Source organism: Aulostomus chinensis, chromosome 10 (assembly GCF_037954235.1).
Source record: "Aulostomus chinensis isolate RoL2024-O1b breed Wild chromosome 10, RoL_Achi_v1.0, whole genome shotgun sequence".
Taxonomy (NCBI): domain Eukaryota; kingdom Metazoa; phylum Chordata; class Actinopteri; order Syngnathiformes; family Aulostomidae; genus Aulostomus; species Aulostomus chinensis.
In genome coordinates this window covers 23,644,630-23,666,122 of record NC_141329.1, presented here as the reverse complement: position 1 = coordinate 23,666,122, position 21,493 = coordinate 23,644,630, and the positions used below count along the sequence as shown (strand labels likewise).

The 21,493-nt window shown below is 39.4% G+C and overlaps 1 protein-coding gene across 2 annotated transcripts; it reads right to left on the bottom strand.

Annotated features, from left to right (window-relative positions):
- Positions 1 to 26: 26 nt before the first annotated feature.
- On the bottom strand, positions 27 to 19,888 carry LOC147254949 (serine/threonine-protein kinase DCLK1-like). Of its 2 annotated transcripts, none has more exons than XM_086216536.1 (16): positions 19,697 to 19,888; positions 18,950 to 19,387; positions 18,380 to 18,726; positions 10,889 to 10,988; positions 8,113 to 8,229; positions 7,876 to 7,970; positions 6,562 to 6,649; positions 6,306 to 6,475; positions 5,955 to 6,074; positions 5,105 to 5,251; positions 4,536 to 4,669; positions 4,331 to 4,408; positions 3,834 to 3,930; positions 3,625 to 3,705; positions 3,407 to 3,520; positions 27 to 1,999 (listed from the first exon to the last, which is right to left on the bottom strand). In XM_086216536.1, the coding sequence occupies exons 2-16, from the start codon at positions 19,308 to 19,310 to the stop codon at positions 1,802 to 1,804; spliced, it is 2,247 nt and encodes a 748-aa protein (XP_086072662.1). In that variant the 5' UTR covers positions 19,311 to 19,387; positions 19,697 to 19,888; the 3' UTR covers positions 27 to 1,801. The 2 variants fall into 2 exon arrangements, with proteins under 2 accessions (XP_086072662.1, XP_086072663.1); XM_086216537.1 differs by having other exon boundaries at positions 18,950 to 19,332.
- Between the last annotated feature and the right edge of the window lie 1,605 nt (positions 19,889 to 21,493).

Genomic DNA, 21,493 nt, shown 5'->3' with positions numbered 1-21,493 from the left:
ACACACAAAGTAATTCAGTTATTTTTATTCCCAATTTAGCTACATTGCTGGAATTTTTTTTTACCATTGGTAGATTTTCTCATTGAATGAGTACATGGTGTTTGTGTTGACTTTTTTTTTATTACATCTTTACATTAATGAATAATGGATGGATATAATACAGATTTCACATTCCCCATATAGTTCCACATCACACTGACATTCCCAGTTGTCTTGGAGTTCCATCTTGACAATTTTTTATAACATCACATTGTTTTCAGATGATGAAAAACGATAAGCAAATACGTTCCCAAAAAGTCAATATCACAATGTGCTTTACTTGTGCTTTTTGGTTCACTTCCTTCCAGTCAGAGCCCTTTCACATCAGTGGTGTTACATTTACGTTAAAACGTCAGCAGTGACATTACTGCAGTCTTAACTGTACTGCATTCACCAAGCTAGCACATACAGTGACAAGTCAGAAAGGGTTTTCATTTCTGACAGGTGTATATTGAACAGTAAGACACCAGAACAACTTAATTCAGGATGCATATTAGCACACATGCAGTTTTCAGCCTCTGATGAAGAAGAAATTCATATCCAAGAATATCGGTCCTCTGACTTCTTAATACATTGGTTTACAAGGGACTATATTGCGGGTTTGATTTGATCACTTATAAAAGTCCAAAAAAGCACTGACTGAATGTTGAAATATTAAGATAATGGATTTTACTGGAAGCACTTGGCTATATTTACCAACATTTAAAGTGTGAAAAATAAAATCCATGTTGCCCACTGTGTGTCAGATGGCTGGCGATAATACTGTCAACAATCATCCACTCACGCATTTGAGTATTACGAAGGACAAATTTGATACTGTGCTCATTGGGCAGTACAACTAATTGCACTTAAGTCCATGTACCAAGGCAAATTTAACATGCATCGACTGCTATCAACTACATAGCACTGACATTCATAGGTACTACGAATGACCACTCTTACATACATGGAACAAATTAACTTTCACTATTCATCCTCAAAGCAACCAGTGAGCTGAACCATCCATCAGCCAAAATCCTGTGTCCTTCATTGTCTTTACAATAAACAAGCTACTAGGCAGCATTTTTCCAACACAAATCTGCTCAGGACAATGGTAACAATACAGCAGCATAACCTTTCAACTCCTCAAGTACCTTTGGACAGTGAGATTTAGATTTATGCACCAGGTTCTCAAGTACTACAACACAGTTGTCCAGATGTCAAACATTTAAGTATTGTTTCAAGTGAGATATTGCTGCAGGAAAATTACTAGCACGCGCTAAAAATCAGCATGAAAAGTGATATGAAATGTCAGCACACAATCTTGTCATTTCTGAACTCTACGCTCTCAATGTTTTGGATCTACACCTTTCACAAAAAAAAAAAAAAGTCATGCTTCATGAAGGATCAGGGTGGCTGTCCTGACCTGCAGTATACAATACAATCCAGAAGAGGGCTCTAGACTATAACAATAGTTCAATGCTGTGCTATGTAGAAATAAGGCTTAATCAGTTAGGTAGCTGTTCACCAAAGAAAATAAGAGGATATTAGGAATATTGCATGCTCAAAAGGTGTATTCTGAAATCCAGAGACATTGACTTGTCCCTTGAGTGAAGTTGTCTGTAACTAAAATAAGCATCATGACTGGAAAACAGGGTACAGGTAAATACGCAGTATGTGAGGGTCCAAATCAACAGACTGACCCAAGTCTTAATTTTAAACGTCATCCTCTTCAGGTTTTTCCACGATGAGTGCATCTTGTGCTGTAGCCTGAGAAGTGCAGCTAGAATGGAGAGGTGGGGGAGCGAACAGTGTCAGCTGAACTTGGGGAACAGTCCTCAGACTCAGAGGTGAACTCAGCAGGGGTCGCACCGGGGTTGACACTGCGGGAGGTTCTGGCACCCATACTGTGTGGAGTAGCCCTCACATCATGGTGGCGTCTTCGTCGGAAAACTTGCTTCTCCTTATCAAGTGGGGTGGTCTGGGAGAGCGTGAAACAGTAGCAACCATTAAATTCTCAACAAGGCAAATATGATGAGGAGTAGTGTTGTGTCAACCGCCACTGAGGTGCTTAGGTAAATATTACATGAGCAAATGTAAGCATGTACATGTGATTGAAAAACTGCATTTGACCAACTACTCGTCCGCTGAGAACCTCATCTGGTAAAACAGCAAAGCACAACCAAGACAAGCATTAAGAAGCAATAACATCTGCCAGCAGCAGATTTCAGGCCCCATGAAAACACATATTTGACTACATAAACCATTGAAAATAATGCTGGGTGTGGTCAGAGCAGGGCCCCTGTTGGTGCAGCTGCATACCATCTTCACATCTCTTACAAAACATATGAATAAATATACTTAACTGGTGAGACTATTTAAGATGGCTTAATATTCACCCTAAAATGCAGTTAGCGTTATGGATGTATAACTTAATCCAAGTGATATGTCTGATGATGAAAAGTGCAAGGCATGAGGGCTTTAGTGGACAGGAAATGGAGACTGCCAGCACATTGCTATGGAAGCGCTTCATATTAGAGCCACACTTAGTCATACCTTATCCAGTACAATCCTGGATGCTGGTAGGGGTCCAAAGACCCTGACCTCTGGATGGTTAAGTCCTGGTTATGCTGAGCAGAGAGAGACGAGTGCAACTCAGTGGATCACCTTGGACTTTAAGCGTCATTGATCTGATTAGCATTAAGAAACTAAACTGTGACCAGCTTTGTTCTGAAACTGTTAAAGAAATCACACTTCCGAAATCTCGTTATTGAGGGTCAGCTTTTAAGATCTCCAGACAATAGTGCTGGCAGTCCATCTGAAAGAGGAGGAGATGCCAGATGCACACAGAAAGACCTGGACCATGAGAAGCACATCAATGAATGGCTGCTTGAACTGCAAAATAATAAGATGTGTAATGAATTCAACTGAGGCTGTGCAACTATACACAAAGCATAAAAGAAATAGCTTCAGCCCATCTATGATCCAGAATGCAGAAATATTTAGCTTGAAGCTAAATGAGCTCCATGGCCACCAGTTACAGACAACAGCAAAACTGTCCAAAAATGTCAGGTTACAAACTCTCAAGCACACCGTCCAGTACTATCCACATCTTCCTTATCCAGCGAAAAGATCTTTCGACATTCTGGAGAACCAATAAAGTGATGTTATGGTGAATAATGTCAAGTCACATGTATTTGTGAGTATCCGAAAGGCAAAATCACTTTTTGGATGAAGTATTGCTTTAAGCAGCATGTGTACCTAAGGTACATGGTGGTTTGAAATAAAATTAATTTGATTATTCACGATTAATTTACAAAACAAAAAATGTATTAATGGAGAATTGCATGCAGTGTTAATATATGGAGGGATGCAGGTTAGTCCTTACTGTAATGACTGAAACTCCTGCTGTAATGCTACTGAGCTTAGGTCCGGTGTTGAAGTGCTTCTTGATCTTCCCAGCAACAGGCAGCTGAGGTTGGTGCTCCGACCCACCATCATCCTAGAAGACAAAAAAGACAAAGCTTCAGGAACTTTACATGCTATATCACACTTTATAGCAGTAGCTTTCAATTCACTGATAATCCTGGTGAAAGGAAAACTTACATTGACCCATGAGTGGTCAAGCACCTGAACAGCTGTGTATCTCTGATCCACGTCCAAGTGCAGCATCTCCGTGATCAGAGCCTGAGGAGGGACATGTTAGCCATGAAAAAACATTTGAATACACCACAGAAAGAGATCACTGGCAGATTCTGTGGTTTCATGTGGAACATAGAGAAAGCAGATGGATAAACTGCTCTCAAGACACAAACCTTGGCTGTATCGGACACATTGTCCCAGTATGGTGCAGGAAAATCCAGCTCAGCTCTCAAAATCTGCTCAAAGAGAGTCTCTTGATCTTCACCACTGCTGCAGGAATAAAAAAAACACACAAGCACATTTTATAATCATTCAAGAAAATCATACAAAACCAGTTCCTTAAGATATTTTTGGACTATACCAAGAAAAAGATGACTAATGTCATTTTAACCACTCTGACGGGCCATTTTGGCACAGAGAATGGCAATGTCCATAATTGTCTGTCTCTAAAAAAAAAATGCAACTTTTTTTTAGTCAATGAAGCACTTATGAGAATAAAAGACACAAAATTGGCTCTTTCATAACTATCTGTAATGCCAAACATCAGCCAATAACTGAGACGATAACAAGAAGAGCCAGATGGATATAGCTGAACCAGTCAACCTATGGATAGTTAGACTGAGGTAGAAGGTGGGCTGCAAATAAATCCACCAGATAAATGAGCACATACCCACGGAAAGGTGGAAAGCCACACAGTAGTATGTAAGTGATGACACCAGCAGCCCAGATGTCCACCTTGAGGCCATATCTGTAATTACAGTATAGATGAAGATGAAAATGGAACTAGGGAGACAAATTTCATTTGCAACAATCAACATCATAGAATAATCTGTAGAATAATAATCTTTTTTTTTTTTCCAAGCCTTCTGACTTACCCTTTCTCAGCAACAATCTCTGGTGCTACATAGGTAGGGGTACCACACACAGTATAAAGATGCCCATTGACAACAGTAGCCAAGCCAAAGTCACCTAGTTTTAGAGATTTACTACCATCAGGGTGCTCATACACCTGTGTGACACACAAAAAATGTGAAATAAGGCCGAGTCAGCAGTTATAATATAATAATATCCATGCAGCAAAACTTCCATAAATGAACTCGGTGTGATAATGACACTATAGTAAGTAAGAGTGCAAAACCATTTATATTAAACAGAAGAAGTGGTTTAAAAAGGTGTCTCTTATTGGTCCAATCTAGTAATAGCATCTGGTATTGAACTGCTGGGTGGGTCACATAACAGCAAAGCTATTGAAAAACAAATATGAATTTTCATCAAAATGTTAATATCAAAATTGATTTGCCAGTGAAATGCAAAAAAAAAAGAAAAAAAAGCGGTGTGTTTGAACTGCCTGGTCTAGTAATAATATCTAGTATTGGTTCGGAGTCCCTGGGTCACATGACATGGAAAGTACTGAATAAAAGAAAGTCTGTAGAGTCACACTCACCAACAGGTTTTCTGGTTTTATGTCTCTGTGGACAATATTGAGGCTGTGCAGGTACTTGATGGCGCTTGCCAGGTTAAACAGCATACAGCTGGCATCCCGTTCTGTGTACTTGTTGGAGGAAGTGATGGCATCAAAGAGATCCCCCCCCTACAGAAGTATATTTTCAATGTGAACAAGTGCCAGTTGCAGTTTTCATCCATGTACTTACACTAATCTCTTCCCAAATATCTAGTATGTATTTCCATAACCTACTGAAAAAAATGATGATGATGCCTGAGTAATTAAAGGTTAAATAAAATTTTTAAAAATTATGTACATGGTAAATGGACTCAATTTTATATCGCGCTTTTCTACCTTCGCGGCACTGAAAGCGCTTTACAGTGTCATCTCATTCACCCATTCACACACACACACACACACACACACACACACACGCACTGATGGTGGAGGCTGCCATGCAAGGCGCCAACCTACTCATCAGGAGCAATTATGGGTTCAGTATCTTGCTCAAGGACACTTTGACATGGTAACCAGGGTCGAAGATCGAACCAGTGACCCTTCAGTTGCTAGACGGCCACTCTACCCCTGAGCCATGCCGCCATGTACCATATATTAATTTATACATAACAATAACGGTAATTTTTGTTTCGTCATTTTTTTTCAGTAGGGTATGGAAATACATATTACATACCACAACCTTTATTTACCCAGGCAAGCAATTAATAATAAGCATACATCAGACCAATCAGATCAGATCAAAGTGCTTCCTAAAATAAAGCTGTGAAAAGTCTTTAATGATTTTTCAAGAACCATAAAATGCATACCTTATTATTATTATTATTATAAATACCTTAACTAGCTCCATTACTAGATACAGCTCATTGTAAGTGTCCATTTCCTCAATTAAAAGCACGATGTTGGGATGTTTCACACGTCGAAGGATTGACACTTCACTCTGGATCATGTGCTCCTGCATGAGACAGAAAATTCAAATCTAATCAAATCAGTAATCAGAAAAAAATGTATATTATGATACTCCTTCATAAGTAAAAGTTACATATGTTCATTTCACTGTTATTAAAAAAGTAAAAGCACTCCCAGAGGTGATAGCACCAATTCCCGACCCATTAAAGAATAATACCCAAATGAAAACGCTAACATTGTAGCAAATAAAATGAAAAAGCCGAACTTCAAGGCTCACCTTTCCTCTGCATTTGTCTTTGCTGATGACCTTTAGAGCATATTCTCTTCCAGTGGCTCTCTCTACACACTCACGAACCACAGCAAAGTTTCCATTTCCTAAAGTCCTCCCCACTTTGTACCTCTCTGCTATGGAGGCAGGAACTGATGAGTACTCATCAATGGGCTCAGCTGCAGAGGAAAACATAAATTCAGATTTAAAGCTACTAACAGTGACAATCGTATTGCCTACAATGAGTTATTAGGCAAAGTCTTACCTTCACTGCTAGGTCCATCTCCTTCATCCATTGAGCTGCACACCTTGGTGGAAGCTAAAGAGAGTGAAGAGCCACTGTGTTGAGATCCCTGGAAAGAAGAAACAGCCATAGAGTGAGAACTAAAGACACACTCTTAAGCACGTCTTATAACATCAACGCTTGTAAAAGTCTGATTACAGCCAGCTTACACAAAACCTATTTGTTCCACTCCAACAGTTTCGAGTTTGTTCAAAGAGAAATAAATTGTGCCTTTTCACCAGTAGACTGGCATGTGGTTGGAAAAGGGATTGACTGAAAATATTATCCACCGCAGCCACACCACCACCCTGGTCAGATTGATGATTAATTAATGATGGGTATCATTGATAACAGGTTTTCACTCCAAAGCTGACTGTGCACAACAAAAGTTCTCCACAGATCTAAAATAATCACAGTGAAAATGTGTCGCCACAGTTTAAATAAGGCTCTGTTCACAAGATGCCTTTTAAGTCTAAACTGTTTTGTTGCACTGCTGTATGGACAGAGGATCATGTGATTTGATTATTTGATTAGTTTTATTGTTGAACTCAGAAAAACGTATGCTCTGATACTTGTACAGGACTGTGACCACCAATTGACAAAAACAATAGCATATATGTATAAAAGCGATGAATTAAAAACACATTTTCTGTGCAATATTCTGATTGTAAAAATGTATAAAGGTTATTACCAAAAGAATTTTTCTGAAGTAAATTTCCTATTCATTTCCTATATTGGCCTTTCAGTAAATATAAAGAGTTTTACACCAGAAGCCAAACCGACCAGGAAGCACATAAAATGTCAAAAAAATATTTAATTTAATGCAAAAATATAACAGCAAACTGGGGGAAAAGGCAAAGGTACAAGAATGCGTACGTACTTATCTCAAGAGCTCGGGAACTACTCACCTGATAAGCCACTGCAAACAATATTTCAAACTCAATGAATATTGAACATTGACCATATTGTTTTTGCAAGCTACATTTTATCTGATGTCAATGAATATACAATATCAAAATGTGTGGTATTGGTTATCACACAGACTTGAGACAGACATAATCACTGCACAGCCTGCTTGCCTGTGGTGAGTCCACCATGAAAGTTTACATTTCTTGCTAATGATCAACTCCACTCGTGTAGAATATGACAGATTTACACATCCAAAACCTTGCTGATGAGCTCCATAATATATGAAGTATATTCAAAAAAACTTGCTGAGCTTGTTAAATAAATTATTTTTTTAATTAAATAATAAACATATAAACAAAATAAGAGAGATGATATCCATTTTATTACCTGACGTCTTCGTAGGCTAGCTGGACTGGTGGGAGAAGGGCTCGGAGATTTTCCAGACCGAGGGGTAGACAGCTGACTTCCTGCAGTCCCGTTAGCTGTAAGAAGAAATGGAGAAAGTAGAATTAAAAAAAGAGATTTTATTATGTGCTTTGGTGACCGGAATATTACATTTCATCGTGTTGATGGACATCATGCTCTGCAGATGTTTTGGAATTTGGGACAGAGACATGGTCTCACCTGACCCAGTAGATGAGGGAGACTTACTCCTGCGAGACATACCGCCACTCCTGGGGGAACAGCGACCCTGCACGGTAGGTAGTCGGCCATACGATGCAGACTTGGACACCCTGCATTCTGGGGGGGACAAAAAAACATATGTTTGGGCTATCTTAATTTTTCCTTTACCTGTCAATTTAAATTATACACTTTAATCTTAATTCAGAGAATTTTGAAATTATTACTTAAAAAGGTCATGAACAGCCCTTCAGTGGAGCTCCAAATACTAATTACCATAGTATAAATAATGAGAGGTTTATTTTCCCATCATAGCTTTTTGGGTTGGCTTTTTTCAGACCCAAATATTCATTACACACAGCGAAGACTAATCATCAAATTTTGGTCTTCAACGTCTTAACCAGCGACCCAGGTTTACTAGAGAAATAGATGATGGAAAATCAATAGATATTTTTTTATTTACAGAAATGTGGTGGCTAGTGAGCCTCTCTCTGTATTTAGCTGATTGGTCCAATCGCGACCTGCCCCCGATTTTTTTACCACCACCACCAGGAGCAGCAGCAGCATCTTCCAAGGAAGTCTTACTTGGGGCGGCTATAATTTAACGGTAGCTGCTTGCCCAGCCACGGATCACTATGTTTGACTGTGTATTTTGTGTCTTATTGTGGTACATGTAGCTTAGCAACCTGCAGTACAGCTCAGACACTCAAGGAAGGTAATTAGACATATTTCACAAACATTCAAATGCCATGCAGTACTAATGTAGCACATGCTTGGTTTGTGCACTTTGTATTAGTTTCATTAGGTTTAGTGGTATCACTCCTTGTGTGTTTTGTTTTGTTTGTTAGGTCCGTTTTTGAGCAGGTTAGTGTTCATTGGTTTGCTCCTTAATTTAGGTACATTTAGATTTGCTTGTGTTTTGTTCTCATTTGGTCTTTGATATGACTGACATCTGTTGCCCTAAGTTCTGCGTTCATTTAAACTTCATAATTCACTCATCAAACACTATTAATTTCACTACAACCTTTCACCTACAACCTTACGCCAACTGTCTTAACAGTTGGGTGAGTGTGAATTCCACGGTAAAACAGCTTTGATAGCCTCGCAGCCTCACTCTTTGTAGTCAGTATAGAGTTTGCCTTGTGTAAAATTTGACTTGGTGATATAATGCAGTTTCAGAGTTGGATCTGTTTGTCCTTCATTTGCATATTAAGTCACCTGTGAATGAAACTGCCCGACTTCCTTTGCTTATCAGTAAAGCTTTGGTAATGCAGCTAGTACTTATGGTTTTCTTACATGTCCAATGAAGCTAACTCAACTTGACCTGATTTTACGTCATGTTGGCTGAATGTTCAGTCTATTGTCTGCGTATTTGACAACATCTGGAGCATGAGGATAACATAACATAACATAACACTAAGCTAAATGTGTCAAAGTAAAAATCTCATGCTTTACAGTGAAAGTATAAGTATCTCAAATAGTGTTGATTACTTCAATGAATGAGTTCTAAGTCTAAACAGATCTTGATGATATTCCTGACCACAAATTATGTTTGGTTTCCAGCAGTTGTTGGGTCAGCTATTTACACCTATTTCATAGAGAGGCCCCGTGTTTATACTAAAAATGACTAAATAAATATATAAATAAAAAGCACAGAGATTAGTATAATTATGCAATTTGTGGTGATGTGTAAGAGAGAGAGAGAATTATCAGAGTTTTGCATTATGAGTGCAAACATTTTGAATGCCTTTAGCACCATCAGGACCAATCAGCCTTTTCACGGCCTGGAACCATAACCCCCCTCTATTCTAAGCAAAGGCATGTGATGCCCTTAGGATATTGAACATTTTCCATCTATCATTCTGGCAGTTTGTGTGTAGTTGTAGAAGTTCTACTGGGAAGCTTTTTTTTCCTTCTTATTTTTCCCCCTAAGGTGCACACACATCGATGTAAAGACATTGCACAGAAACCCCTCTATGGATCTTAGATGCGTGAAAGCAGGCTTTATACACCAATGACTTTGAAGTAAATATAAACACAATAGTCCTGTTATCATAAGACATCCTGCCAAGGGCATCTGTAATGGGCCCTTTAGGAGCCATAAAAGTTGCAGCAAAGAGTGGTTTGTTTAGAGCGATATATGCGGGCCCTTAGTTTGTCAGTAGATTAAAACGAGGCATGACAGAGAATGTTAAACTGTAAATAAAACTTTTTCTAAACATTTTATCAGATCTGTTTCTCTTTTTTAAGAAAAAGAAAAGTTTAAATACAACATATTTGTTTTCCAGAATAATGCTTTAGGACAGAAAATCATCCTACTACCTAATAACAAAACAACAATGTCAAACCTTATGTGTACTGTCAATTGTTACTTTGAACTGGAGAGACTTAAGTATTATGTACTAAGGTCAAGCGTTTTCTCGTTTAAGGTAGTCAAAACAAGGGTTGCATTTAAAAAAATAAACCAACATAACAGAGCTTTTTAAAAGGTAGGGCTTAAAATATGGTGCTCGATTTAAGAAAGCTCTAATAAAATGAGTAGCGGCATGACTTTCCGTTCTTCTCTTCTTTTTCTACGTCAATCATCTCAAATGACAATTCCAGCTGCAGTGGTTACTGAATTGCAAAGATATGATTAGCTGCAGTTATTCTTCAGGTGGTAGAAAATCTGACATTTATGATTTAAAAAAAAAAATTGTTATAGTTTCCGGTACATATAGAGCGGTGTTTCGGTCCAGACCCAGGCCACTTAGATACCTATGATTAAAGTATACTTAACCACTTTCATCCAAGCTGAAGTCATCTTGGTAACGGAACTTCTCAGGACCACAAGCAAAGAATATATCATCTTCCCCAAAAAAGTCCTGAAGGCAGGTTACCTGGAAAAATAAATGGATTTCTATCGTAAGTGTATTATATTCACTATTCCCACATCATTCTATCATGTTTGACACAATGAGAACAATATATTTCTCTCCTAATTTGAATTGCATTACGTCATAAAGCCATAATCCATATGAGCCAAAGATTACATAAAATTGTGCAGTTTTACATCCACTGATGCACAATATGAATTGAAAGTTGTGTGGTCTTGAAACACTTGACACACAACAAAAAGATGATAAAAGGCTATCTAATTGCTTTGACTCAAATTGCAATTGCAATAATTTTTGCAATATAAGAGGTAGTGTTTTTTGACATCAATATACTTATTTTCATTGAAAATCCAATTAAAATGATAATGGTAATTGATCTGTATGAACAAAGATGTCTACTGACTTAAGTAGACATCTTTGTTCATACAGATCAATTAAAATGATAATGGTAATTGATCTGTATGAACAAAGATGTCTACTTAAGTCAGTAGACTGATCTGTACGCATATCTGCAGCGGTAGTAGAAGAGGCAAGTTTGATTACATTCAGATAAAATTCAGATTAACTGTGTCGCACTCATTCAAAACTCATTACACATTTACTGTATTGAATGTAGATAAAGGGCTGCATTCAAACAGACATGGTGAAATTTTGGATTTAAAATGGCAGCAGTGCATAAGCGAATGTGATGGTGCGAGTAAAGGATATGAATCGAGGAATTAAATTTTCGATCCTTCTTTTGGTGCATCAGTTTAGCATTTGATGAAAATGTTTTTTTAGGGTAACAGCTTGGCAAAGAAAAATGTATACCTGTCTGATTATTCAGTACAGTCTGTGACAATGTCCCCTGCTTGTCATAAATTTGTTTCCCTCCCTAGTGGGAGATTAAGTTAATTGCCCTCTATTGTCCTTCACTAGTCTGAAAAAATACGATTTAAACATTGTACCAGGCAGTCATCCATTACGGGAGTTAATCATGTTAAGACACGGAGAGAACATTGTGCCTCAAGTGGAACCATTGTCACAAGTTAAATTTTAGCGACAATTAAAATGTGTTGGTATAAAATGTCACTAAAACCGAACCTGTTAAATTTAAATGAAGGAATTCAGCAAAAAATTAGGAGCTAGGAACAGCCTGAGGACACCAGAGATCCTGGCCACCCCATGAGCTTCATGTCAAGTGAAAAGAAATGTAAATAATAACTGTTGCCATCCAAAGCAAATGAGCTGATGCATCTGCTGCTCTCATTAATATGAAAGTTCGTTTCGATGGTATACTCTCATAAATAAATGAAGATGCTGATGGAGTCTTGACCTTCTTCTCAATGGGATATTGAAACGCTTAACTACAGCTCATGTTCACTTTCTCTTAAAGGGAGTGACTCAGAATAGCCTCCGTCAACGAAATTGTTACAGAGGTTATTCTGTATCAAATGTAATTTGCTATTAAGTGCTAAACAATGCAGTTTGTTTTTAGGTGCTGATTCTGTCTTGGAAAAGCTGTTTGTCACATTAGATCCTCTCGGCTACAACTGTTGTTGAAAGGTACTTGGTGACAAAACGCAGCTAACTGCGATTATAAGATGTACAGTACATGCATTATTAATTGTCTCAGTAAGCATGTGGAATTAGCAAGAATCACCTAAGATGACTCAAGCGTAGGTCAGACAAGACATCCACAACAACCACAGTGTCCTCAAACGGTTGAATGTCATATCATCCTCCTGTTACTGTATTATATGCCATCATACCAACCCTGAACAGTAGGCTGTTCCAGGAAAATACAGCATAAACTTTATCAAAAAAGAAACACTGTATAGTCCACCATAAGAGCAGGGTTTGATTTATCAGTAACCTGCAGCCAAAGCACATCTGAACAGCCAAAGGTCATTCAGCCTTTCTCGATGGAAATCTGGATGACAGTAAGCTCTGAGGGAAGCTTAATATGGCTGTTTCCTCTATAGACGTGCCCACCCTGATGGCCCCTGCCCCAAACCCCTCCTCCAAAAAGATGTGTACGATCCCAAAGGGAGGAGAGCTGCACAGCCGTTGCCACGGAGACTAGACAGAATCCCAGCTGAAAAAGAGACGATGAGAGGGGCACGGCTACATTAAGATCCACTGTCAGTTCCTATCTGAAGCATTGAGCAGTATAAACCAAAGACAAAAGAACAATGTCACCGTCAGTCCAGGTGTGATTCAGACTAATGCAGAACATGTTGTATCCATAATACTGTGGCTATCACTGCCTTTTATCCTCTCTAAACTGTTAAAATAATGATAAAACAGTACAATGTTGCTTCAGAGTGGCATCCTTCATCGCAGATCTCCAGCAAAACAGAGCTGATTTCATTAAAGCTGTCAAATTTGATATCATCAGGAGTTGCATTTTCTTCATTTTAAATACTGGGAAACTAGAAACCTCATCCTTCAAATGAAACAGCATATCCAGGGCAGTCATGAGCATGCTGCTTTATATTGATTACTTATGGCTGCTGGCTCGGTGACACAGCAACTCCATCAGGCCTACCCTCCCCCTCTCACACACACAAACTCTCTTTGCCTGGGAGCATCCAGTGCAAATATTGATCGTCAGTGTTTCAATCTGTGATTTCCACAAGCGCAATTGCTGCAGCTGCAATTCAGACCAAAGAAAACACAAAGGGAGGAATGCATGCTGTAGGAGGTCATAAGTTTGAGAATCAGAACTGCACCAGTGGACAGGTGGAGCTCTCCAGGGTGCTGAATCTCCTCTTTGAAGTGATAGACTGAACACAGTAGCCAGTCACTCTGCATGCCAACATATTTAGAGACACATGAAATTTGGGAATAGATCTACTCCATGTTGCACAAGTTATCTAGCTATCTATCTGTCTCTCTTCATATGTATATATATATATGTATATATCTACAGATATATACATATATGTGTGTATGTATATATATTCACATATTTATACACATATGTGTGTATGTGTTATATATGTTTGTTTTGTACATAAAGGGAAAAAAAGAACTTCTGAAGCAAAAAAAAGCTGAACAAGACACTCAGACTGCAGTGAAATGTATGAAAACACGAATGAATAAGAAAGTAAATATATAGCTGAATAGGTAGTGCCAATACACTAACTCTAACTCTGATGAGCCAACGCAGTGTGTATGTAATGCATAGGCAGCATATACACACACATCCTAATGTAACTGTTGTTTCCTTGCTGAACTGTATGATTATGCATTCCTACAACTGCTGTGACCACAAATATGACAGAGCAGTCTAAAAAAAAGCATGTCAGTACTGTGACCTAATATTAAGCTCCATCAAAACACACTCAGCTGAAGTACAAATTAAAACTCACATTTACACCAGCCCACACATTTCCAGCAAACCTAACTACACTGTCCTTGTCTATGACTTTCTATATTTAGACCTTAGTACTTCTATCAGATTTTCCTCAGCAGAGAGATCATGTCCAAGTTATTTTAGAATCCACTTAAAGTCTAACCACTTCCACTTTGAACTAAAGCACAAATTCTAGCCTCTCAGTACAAACTGAGGATAAAAGAGAAAATTTCTCCTCTAACCCAAATGTAGAGGGACACTGAGCAATGACTCCTCTGTGTTTTAACAGCCAAGTCACAGCAGTAGGTGAGAGGAAAGCCAGACACTGCCATCCAATGTCCTCTATCCTTCTTCTCCCATTTAGTTACAGTGAAGCAGATTTGAAATGACCAGAACATTATACATTATACATCACATATGTGTGTGTGTGTGTGTGTGTGTGTGTGTGTGTGTGTATGTGTGTGTAACAGTAACAGATCGTGCGTGTGAGTAATAGTATTTTTGACCTTAACTAAATGCTTTCTCTGGCATGTTTCCTCAAACCAAAGCTTGATCATTTTAAACTATTTTGAGAAACTGATTTCCTAAGAAGAAAAATGGCAACTTTACATGACAGATGACATGACATCTGGGGTATGAGCAGAGACCATAATAATTCTTTGTGGGCACACACAGGCCAAACTGGAGGGTGGCAGAGTCAAGGGCAACAAGAAAAAAAGGATTGGGAAGCATATGTTAGGGGACCATATATCTGTCAGCTACATCCCCACTGTATTTTATTGCAAACGTATGAAAGAACTGTCGTATCACTGTACAGATGCATAATTTTACCATGGAGAATTAAGCCCCTGCTTTCATGAATTCATGTCAAGCCAGGCTCTGTCCTCAGGTGGATGCTGACATCAATTTTAACAAGAAGGGTTGATTCTAACACAGAGATGTTGGCGGTGTGCATAATACAATTACAGCGCAGAGCCATATCTATTACAGTGGGGACTGAAATGGCATGGGCCAAGCCTCCTTAGACCTACTCAGTCATGCAAATAGTGCTCCATCCCACATGTAACCACAGGAGCACACCAGGCCATGGCATTTTTTCATGCCTCAAAGAGCCTCATCTCTATCAAAGTCTCTATGACTGATGTTTTTTTTTTTTTAATTTTCAAAGTAGACAATGTTATTTTTTATCAGTTATCTGATGCTCACAAAGTGAGGATATTAAATAGATGTTCATTTGGCTGAGTTAGTCCTGTCTATTGTACATGAATTCCATTTCAAAATGACTCAGCTATGTAGTAAAACAGCAACTGAAGGCATTCCTAACAAAAAGTGATCAAAGGAAGGAACAACTGATGAATCAGTAGCAGAGTCATGGGTCACAGATCCTTGTGAGGAGCAAAAGGGTAGCATGGTTTAGCTTTTGCAAGCAGAGGGTTTTGTCCAACCAATTTTGTTACTATTTCAGTTAGTTTCCTTAATTGTTGTGCTTCTGAAAACTGCACTTCTCAAAACACTCAAAAAAGAGCCAGCGGGTAACATGTTGACACAGTGATATTTGACTTGGATTCAGTCTGCAAGGGTGTGTGATATCTGAAATCCTGCCAGTCAGTCTGCTCTGTGAGGTTTGATGCAGCTTTTGTCAAAAGGAATCAGGCTTGTATTTTAAGTTGAACGGAATATGGAGTCAATTCTGGTTGGTTCTGACACATGCTGGATCAGTTTGGCGGATCACAATCATTATAGCCTAGTAGCCAAGATCATAGTGGGCGGACACATCGCAGGCAGAGCCAGTCGGATCAAGCCAGTCCAGTCGAATCCTACAGAAGAGGCACCTATCCATGCTGACCCCGGCCCAATGCTGGAAGTGGTATGATGGGTATGTGAGCATCTGGATGGCCATGATGGCAAATGGATGAACGTTGCCTGAAATTAGTAAATACAATGACATTTTTGGAGGGAGTGATGGCCCTAGGATATAATATGGGAGGAAGGTATACCTGTGGAGGCAGGGTGACACTCTGGGCACTGTTCTGCGGGGAAACCTTGTGTCCCTGCACAAATGATGTCTAAACACCTACTTAAACTTTGATGCAATGTTACGGTAATTATCTCTTTCAGAGGGATCAAACAACCTGTCACACGGCAGAAATTCTTCAGGGATGGTTTGATGAACATTACCAAGAGTTCAAGCTGCTGATTAAGCCTCCAAATTCCCCAGATCTCAGTCCGATTAAGCTTAGTGGGACGTGCAGGAAAAACAAGTATGACCTATGGAGACTCCAGCTTGCAATCTACAAGACTTAATGGATCTCCTGCTATTGTTTTAGAGCCAGCTACCACCACCCTTCTGAGCTAATATGGAGTCCATGCATCAATGAGTCAGAGCTGATTGCCTCAATATTTAGCATGTACTTTTAATGTTGCAATATCAACGTTACATGGAGGCAGATTTGTTTTCTAGTGTGAAACGCATCAACTATTTATTCTGCACAACAGAACGGGTCCCATCCTGGGATTATAGCTCAACCACGTGCTCCATCTTGCCTCTGCTGACAGACCAAACACAGCATCTATGAGCTCTCTCACACTACACCTACAGTACTGCAACGCTCTGCCGCAGAGGCTGTTCCTTAGCAACCAGCTCAGGAAACCATAGAAACCATAGAAACCATCCAAGGAAAAAAAAAAGAAAAAAGGCAGTGTATCTTTGGATAATGATCTGAATCTAGAGTGGAGGTAAGTTTGTGAACAGAATGTGTTTTGTGTTTAATTGTATTAAACCACTTTTTATGTGCATTATCAGCTGATGAAGCAAAATCCTCATCTTCTGTAAATACTACAATATCCACAAACCTGTCAATGCTTGGTTACAATGGGATGTGAAATTAGACCACAAGAGAGAATGTCATTCTTAAGTGGTAATCATGTAAATATTACCATCCAGAAAGTTGCAACATTATAAAAGAGAATGTAAGTCATATCCTGGTCCTATATGGGTGTACAGTCACTATCAGATTCCCCGCCTGGTGCTCAAAAAGTCACTAACTGATATCCATCACATATCCCCACCACACAGCAGCACATTATTAAACTGGGTCCTAGAAACCTATTTCTCATAATACATGAACCAAATATTCACAGTCGTACTGGATCTTTGGGTAAGGGAATAATTCTCAAAGACGTGAAGAATGAGGAACAGAAACTTTGGTGTCAGATGCAAATGTGTTTGTGTGTTTAATTTATTCTTTCCAAACCTGCAATACTTAACATCATTGCTTGATGGAATTAATTTCTTATATGCCAATAAAACAAAATAGAAAATGTAGATACATGAGAATCATTGGAACAACTCTGTAGTCTTGGACTTATATGAATATATCGTAGATGCTTCATTCTGGAAAGCATATTGTGAACTAAAGGACACTTTGAAGGTGCACACTTCTCCCAAGGTGAACTCAGTCAAAATCAGTCTATGAAAATGTAAAGGTGTCATTGTCCGAATCTTATTTCTTCCATAATAGGTTACTCTGGCTCATGCTATGCCCCTTCACAAAATTTGGTCAAATTCGGCACCATAGAATTTTTGTTATCTGGCAAACAACCTGACAATTTGACAAATTCCACAGAAAACCTGACCTGCTCAGCTGGTAGTGTGATCACCAAAGGTGAAGCTAGAAACTGACCTACTTTAGTACATCAGTACCAAATGTACAGGGAAATTAGAATTTCCTTGCAACAAATTGCAACTTTACCTTGTTAGCCCTGAAACACAAAGTCTGTTGTTTGCAACTTGCAATAAGTAAAACTGGCAAGAGCTTCGAGTGCACTGAGGGATGTGTGGCTGTGAACTTTTCAATATTTCACTGTCCATGGCACTTTCCTCGACCCATTTGATAGTAGAAGTGTTGCATCCAAATTCATCACACTGTAGAATTTTACATACCTTGAACTGAGATCCTACTTATTTTATTTAATGCTTAATATTTCCTGTCCAATGTGCACACACTGAAAAATCAAGTTCACAGACTCACCACCATGAAAAAAAAGCACTTACCATCTTGCCGTCCACAGTAAAAAGCCTTTTGACAACTCCAGAGTCCAGCTTAATGGCGTCTGTGATGTCTGTCATGACCTGCTCGAAGGAGTGTGCGGTCTTCTTGTTGAGTAAGACCCGTACAGCCTTGCGTGGTTTTACTCCACTCCGGACGATGGTTACCAGTTTGGGTTTGATGAAGTCTTTCCCCTCCTTCATTTCTAGGGTCACAGCCTTGCCACTGCCAAGAGAAGAGGGGTCACGGACCGCCATAGCAGTCCTAGCGCCAGAAAACCAGTTGGGATTTACATTTTTTGTGTAATCCAACTTTTTGTAGGGCTCGATGGATGCACAAACATAGCTTTCTCCTGCAGAAAATCACAACAGATTAGTAGATTGTACACTTGACCACAAATACATCAACAGTTTTGATGGAGGACAAAAAAAAAAAAAAAAAATCACACAACAGTGAACTATTTTGCTCGACAGGTCATAGGAAGCATTTTGTATCTTACTTGAGCTAAGATTTCCGAAAATATACACTAGGACATATCTAGGACGAACTTGGAACCGCTGAAGAAGATTTCTCACCTTCCACCAGCTGGTCCATGTTGCTGATCCTGGTTTGCCCATCAATGGAATATATGGTCCGCACCCCTTGGGGTAAGTTGACATTATCTGAGAGAGCCCTTGTGAGGTCAGCCAGGAGAGCATCTATGGACCTAAATCTCTCCTGAGAAATGGCATATACAATCCCTTGGAAGTAACGGTCCCCATTGCGGTAGAAACGAATCTTCTTGGCCTTCTTTTCAGAGCTCAGTGCTTGCAGTGTCCTGGTTCTGTACAGGCTGCAGTGAGCACTATGAGTGGGACTGGGGAGACCGTTCCCTCTTGAGCCCCTTCGGGTGTATCTCAGAGCCTTGTCCCGCTCATCAAAGTGCTCCAGCTCCATGACTGTGCAATGCTTTTACACCCTAAACAGTACAAGGTGAATACCAGTTACTGGAATAATATCCTCTTCCACTTGACCTTAAATATCAGACAAGAGCAAATAACAATGTCAGTATATCACAGTCCTGATCCAGCACTAATGCACTGCTGCTGCTGCTGGTACATATATAAAGTAGCATGTCACACCCATTTCATCTTCCATTCTCACTCATCTCAATCCACATAGCATTTAAAATCCACATGTATTTACAGGTGATAATACAATAAATAACAGTGTAAGCCTGTTTTAGGGATATTGGCCACATGCTTCTTATTACAGGCAAACAATGGGGAAAAAAATAGCAATAGAGAAGCTGAGTTTTCTTCAGATGGTGCAATTTCTCTTACCTTTGAGGTGAGAACAGATGCAATTGCGTATCAATATAAGAGCAACTTATGTCAGTGAATCATTTATTCATTTGAAGCCTTGGATAAAGCATGCGTCCCTTTGTTGCCCCGTGAGGGTGCGTCTGCTCGTCTGCCTGCCTGCCGTGTGTCTACTCGGCTGTGAGCTCACATGCAGAGAGTAGGCAGGGCTGTAGCCGGTGTCCTCCAACCCCCCCCCCCCCCCCCCCCCCCCCTGCTATTGCGGTGAACACTGGACGGTAAGCAGCACCCTACTCGTCCACGTCGCTCGTGCTCGTCAGTGCGCGCACTCGCAGCACTTTAGTGCGTGCTTATGGTCTCGACCTGCTTGGACTGATATGTAAAAGAAATAAAATTATTAAAAAATGTAGAAATAAATTATTGATTTAAAAGCCAACAAACACAAAATATACATGATCTATTATGTAAATGGCTTTAAATATGGTTGGGTATAGTAGGAGCTCTCCAACAGATAATTTCTAATTTTATAATTATTTAGGCTGGCAGATTAGGCTAATTTAAAATGATCTGCTAATACAATAAGCATTTTTGGAAAGATTTTTTTCAAATACAATTATACTGTTTAAAAAAACAAGTCATTAACATAATTCTGATATTACATGCTGTTATATAATTAAGGAAAATAGTGTATGTATGCCTGCCTGAAATGTAATTCCTACCATGACCTTTTCACAACCAAAATCTTTTCACTTCATCCTTGAGTTCCAGTGGATATTTGAGCCTAATTTGTAGGAATCCCTCAATGTGTTCCAGCAGCATTGGGTTAAGGAGAATGATACATGCAGCAGACAGATGGACAACCTGGAAACATAATGCCTCAGAGGTCCATGCGGCTTTCACCAGAGTGAAAGCCTAAAAATCCCTACACCAAGTGACAGATGGACAGTGACTGTTTGGAAAGTGGGATGTGCACCTGAGGAAGGGAACACGGAACATGCAACTTCCGTACGGAACTCTTTACCAGCAGCCTTCCAAGAGCCCAAATCTCACATGATGTCATCATAACTTCTGTGGTTGTCAGCATTTTTTACACCGGTTCAAGCTGATGTAAACAATTACTTTATTATAACGTTTTTATGACCAGTTGGCTGGGAAAGGCACAATCCACTTATCCTTGTAGGGGGGAAGGTTACGCTCTAAATATCAGTTGGCTGCAGGCTGTCTCAGCAGAATTTCTGATGCAATAAAAAAAAATTGTCATTTGTTGAAAGGTCTAAAATATGAGTGTAGAGAACCTTGCCCCATATGAACTTTTTTTTTTTTTTTGCAAAGCTCAGGTGATGACACCTAAAAATCTTAACCTGGAATTACATTGTTCCAATTAAATGAAACATCTGAAAGTGGTATCAGTAAGATATGAGCTTGGAGATCTTTTCATCTTTGCTTGTTTAAACCCTAATACGTAAATCAACTGATTTGAATATTCCGGAGACATTGGTGTGGAATTAGGCCTGTGTTTCCCCTCAGGCCCGGGGATGAGTCTAAAAATGGACCTGCCTAAAAAAAGGAGGTGGGGGGGGGGGGGGGTTGGGTCCCTCCCTCCTCACAAAAGGATAGTTAGCCGGAGGCTTTATTCTGGCAAGCAACAGAAACAGAGGTATGTCAGATTGTGATATCAAAAGCAACAAGATGGTGTTATCTGTTTTCTCTGGGGTCAGGGATGACTTGTATGTGGTGTTAGATTCCAGCAGACTACTTGTACATCTGAGTCATAACAATGAAGACAGCACAGTTCACATACACACTGACTTATTATTC